Genomic DNA, 4,526 nt, shown 5'->3' on the forward strand with positions numbered 1-4,526 from the left:
AATCAAGCGCGACAGCTTCTTGCAAACAGCTGATATTCGGCGGTACGGAAAAAGCAGCTGAAAAAGATACTTTCCGCGAGGAATCTCTCTTTACAGCTGATAACTGTATACGCCTACAGAGTCCGGATTATCTCTTCTAGCGCGCTCATTGGTCACATTTATTAATTAAGTACTCAATAACTATTGCGAATTTTGCAAAATGGTATATAACTTTTCTATTCAGATTAACGTAATCTACCTTCACACTTCGGCTTGGTCAAAATTTTTGGGACACCCTGTATATACATACAGAAGCCAAGTAATAGCCGTACAATCGTTTGTAGATAAATAGAAAGAGTTATACTGAGTCGAAAAGTTTTTTACCAGTTTGCAAGATTCACAATAAGTTCTCAATTTAAAGATCCGCGAATGAGCGTGAATCTACGTGCGTAAGCCCAGCGCTTTGCATGCTTATAGGAGCTACATACGCAACGTGCTGTTTATATTAACTCTTCTCATTGAGTTGCTGCGCGCGTAGAAATCACAAGCGCGCGAAATGCCTGGCTGTTTTATGCACGTAGTGGATGCTCATTCGCGGATCTTTAAATTAATTAAGAACTCGTTTAATTATTGCGAATCTTGCAAAGTGATAAAGAACTTTTGTACGACTATTACCGGACTTACACTCTGTATATATAACAGGAATTAGTATATAAAAAATAAGATTTATCACAGTTGTCCGAATTATACGACTTATAGTTAAGTTAAAAGTAATCTAGATATTTCTGAAATTGTTATCAGTATGCATAACACTTCATAAAGTACAACATTGATCAAATACATTAGTGTATGGCAGAAGCAATTGTTTCTGAACACGAGAAGAATAGGTATATATGTGACATGGGAAAAATTACATTAAAATTTATAAATACATATAAATTCAATGTAAAAACAGGAACATGTAGAATGTTATCTACTTAAGTGTGAATGACATTTTCATGAGATCAAAATGTATGTAACGCATGATAATAATGACCTGCGCTATAAGAGGACACACACATACGTATGTATGTATATAGTGATTCTGATAAGTAAAAATATTCTTGACAAATTTGGCAATGCGTCATCTGAATGCCAATACATATATATAGAATATAAATTAATACTGCATCTATATTGCTATATACTTTATACCGTTCATTTGTTTTAAAAAAACATTGATAAATCCTTTTTAAGAATTTCACGCGTAATATCATACATAATACTAATCATAAATACTTGTTTTGTGACACTGGTATTTCTCCCTACATAAATGAAACAGGTACTAATTATATGCATGCACAATGGAAATTTTGTGATGCTGCTGAATGCGCGTCGGTTAGATAACAGTTCGCAAGCGACAGCGTATCAGACGGTTACTGGCGGCCTATACTCCTTGTTGACGACGTAGAACTTGTGTTTCTTGCTGAACACGCCCCATATTACGGCAACGTTCTCGATAATGATGTTGAACGGAATAGTGGATAACGCACCGCATATACATAGCATAAATCGAGCCACGCCGAAACGATAAAGGGAGAACGATTTGACCACTCCAAATACATACATGTAAATATTCACCGCGCCGATGAACGCGCATAAGAAGTCGATCAATGGCGGACAGGTAATCGGACACAATCCGGCTAGGACGATGTTGGAAGTGGAAAGAGGCATCGTCACCCACGAATAACACGAAATACCCAACAACAGTTTCTTTCTTAGTGGAATTGCTTTGGAATGCACGACAAGCAGTATACCTTGTAGCCACCTCTTTCTCTGCTGTACAAAGTCCCATAACGTGAATGGTGATTTCTCCCACATCTCGCCTTCCACAAAGTTGAATGTATATCCTTGGGAAAACGCCTTCATAGCAAAGAAGCAGTCTTCCGCGACGGATCCGTCCAGTCCGTTGTTGAAGGAAACTTGCTTTTCTGCTCCCATCTGTAACAATAAAAACATTCTCTTTTTTTACGATAAATTCCAAATAAATAATTTTTCCGTAATTAAAATATCGGTGATTACTTGTGTAACAACGTAGGATCCTTTCATGCTAAAAAACGGTTTGTGAAACATGGTAAATTGTAATCGAAGCTTTCCCATGTCATCCGCTACTCTGAAACTATCAGCCAGTGTTGTGATCCAGTTCACGACATCCTCGTTGGCATATGTGATCAATCCCTGGCCAAACTGATGTTTGCCGTCTAGTACAAAGTTCAGTATGCCGCGGACAGAATTTTCAGTCATCAGAGTCTCCTCGTCGAGATGAACAATCCAATCGTGATCGGCTAACTCATTTACCGAGTTCTCGAGACAATATTGCAGAGCACGGGCTTTAAACAAGGCGCCGCTGCTTGTACGGTAATTCGGAGGAACAACAACTTCTCGCACTCGGCGATGCGGCGTTAAACCTATTGGTTTATCGCTTACTACTTCTATCTGAAAGTTCTCAAGACCAGCCTCTATGCATTTGTTCAAGTTTCTCTTCACGTTTGTCTTTACTAACTGTGGATAGTCACCTCGAGTAACTATCCTTATGCATACAAAGGGCGCAAGCAGAGGTGAACCTTTTAGAACTACTTTATCAGGGAATGCATTATATATTGTTAATCCAACAAAATTGAATAAAACTTGAGGCAGAGAGAGAAACGTCAGTGTACGCAGCAGATACAAAGTGATTGCACCGATAACACCATATCTCCTCCATGAATCAATCTTCTCCTTTTCATCCGCATTCCATCGAAGACCACCGGACACAAACTCAAATATCAGTATGACCACAAGCAGCAAACAGCAGTGCAAAATATGTTTGGTTGTACAGCTCAACATTATTTCTGTAAGAAGTACAATATATATTATAGTACCATAACACTATTAGAAATATTAGCAATTTAAAGTACATTTTATCTGTAGAAATTCAAGGAATTATGTCTCACTAGTTTTACAGCACTATTAATTGTATGAAAATATATTAATTGAAGAGGAAATATTGAAATTAAGGATAGAACTAGCGTGAAGTATATTAAACAGTTAGTTATACTTGGTAAAATAATAGGAATAACTTCATTACTATTTATACATTTCAGAGCAGAGATTAATCTGGCCTTCAGTTCTCTGCTGCACATATATATGTATCATATATCCAACCACATATATACAACCACAGTACAATGTTACTTGTACATATATGTGATGCTCAAATAAAGTGTCAATGAAGAAACTTGTGAGTCGGAAAATTAAAAAAATAGAATTAGCTACTACACATGTGCGTGATTAAGTGTGAATGACTCAGAATTCTTTCGAAAGATAATGAGCTGATAACCAAAGCGTTGGTTGGTTGGTGCTATAACCAAATCGTGATGTAAAAAACCCAAACTATTATGTACATAAACACAAGAATTTTTCTGCAAAATTAACTGAAAATATCAGTCGTGAACTCTGAAAGCTGTATCGGCAAGATTGATCAAACGTTATTCCCAGAAATTTCTGATATCTTTCGTGTTTCTTCGGTGCGCGCGATTTGTTTCTATCGATGATACCGTAGTTATTAGAAATTTCCGTTTTCCGTAACCTTATCGCACTTTGTTCCGATATGTAAGCAGGTGATTTATGGTATATTATGAGAACGTGAGACGGACGGACTAAACGTACTAGCCGATCGCTGATAGTTAAACAAACGAATGTTGCGTAAATGTGCGTGATCTCAAAGTGCAGCAGAAAACACAAAGTTATTTGCATCTGCTGTCTCGGATAGATGTATCTTTGCGATCGTTAACGAACGTTCAAGTATTCTCTACGGATAATGTCCAACTTCATCACCTCTAGATAAGTTTTCGATGACTTTATTCAAAAGATATCTTCTAGAATCAGTTATCTTCTTTGTAAAACTTATAAAATGAATGTTTTATTAATTGACAGATATCTTTATTCAAAGAATAGCTATTGGGAAGTATGAAGAAATCGAGCACAAGTCATGTAAGTATGTACCTCCAACAACGACGATCCTTTAAATATATGCAACAATGAACGTGTCGATGCTACCCATCGCACGCAATAACATAGCCGATTATATACCGCAGATTTACCGTCGTTCGATCGAATCGCTGTGCAAAAACGGTTTCATAATTTTGGCACCTTGTATTTTACTAGTCACCGCGTCGTTCACCACTACACACGTAACCGAAATTCAGCAAGCCAGTGTACAGACGGCGTCATTAATTCGAAGAATAGGCGCGGGGATCGGAGGGCAAGCGGGGCGGTTGCTCGTAGCGCCAACGGGCGCCGTACTAACTAACTAGTAGNAATCGGGTGTCCACAACTACGTCGTGTCGATAATGTAACTGCTCTTTCTTTCTATTTTCTTCTCAAAACGTAAAACTATTGGCCATTTACTGAAAGTCTAAGGCTGTGTTCAGTTAAGCAAGATGGAACGAACTAATGCAGGAAATGCAGGAAATACAGGAATTGGAACTAATGAAACTAATGAAACTAATGAAAGAAGTGAAAATAGT

At 37.6% G+C, this 4,526-nt stretch overlaps 1 protein-coding gene across 4 annotated transcripts; it reads right to left on the reverse strand.

Moving 5' to 3' along the window:
• Window positions 1-234: 234 nt before the first annotated feature.
• On the reverse strand, window positions 235-4,212 carry LOC109863155 (beta-1,4-mannosyltransferase egh). Of its 4 annotated transcripts, none has more exons than XM_020443358.1 (3): window positions 4,003-4,212; window positions 2,041-2,849; window positions 235-1,959 (listed from the first exon to the last, which is right to left on the reverse strand). In XM_020443358.1, exons 2-3 carry the CDS (start codon window positions 2,842-2,844, stop codon window positions 1,387-1,389), a joined length of 1,377 nt encoding a protein of 458 aa, XP_020298947.1. In that variant the 5' UTR covers window positions 2,845-2,849; window positions 4,003-4,212; the 3' UTR covers window positions 235-1,386. The 4 variants fall into 4 exon arrangements, with proteins under 4 accessions (XP_020298947.1, XP_020298949.1, XP_020298948.1 ...); XM_020443360.1 differs by lacking the exon at window positions 4,003-4,212 and adding an exon at window positions 3,835-3,993; XM_020443359.1 differs by lacking the exon at window positions 4,003-4,212 and adding an exon at window positions 3,667-3,825.
• Window positions 4,213-4,526: the final 314 nt, after the last annotated feature.

The sequence above is a fragment of the Pseudomyrmex gracilis genome, unplaced genomic scaffold (assembly GCF_002006095.1).
Source record: "Pseudomyrmex gracilis isolate BER0280 unplaced genomic scaffold, ASM200609v1 scaffold_3376, whole genome shotgun sequence".
In the NCBI taxonomy this organism is placed as follows: Eukaryota; Metazoa; Arthropoda; class Insecta; order Hymenoptera; family Formicidae; genus Pseudomyrmex; species Pseudomyrmex gracilis.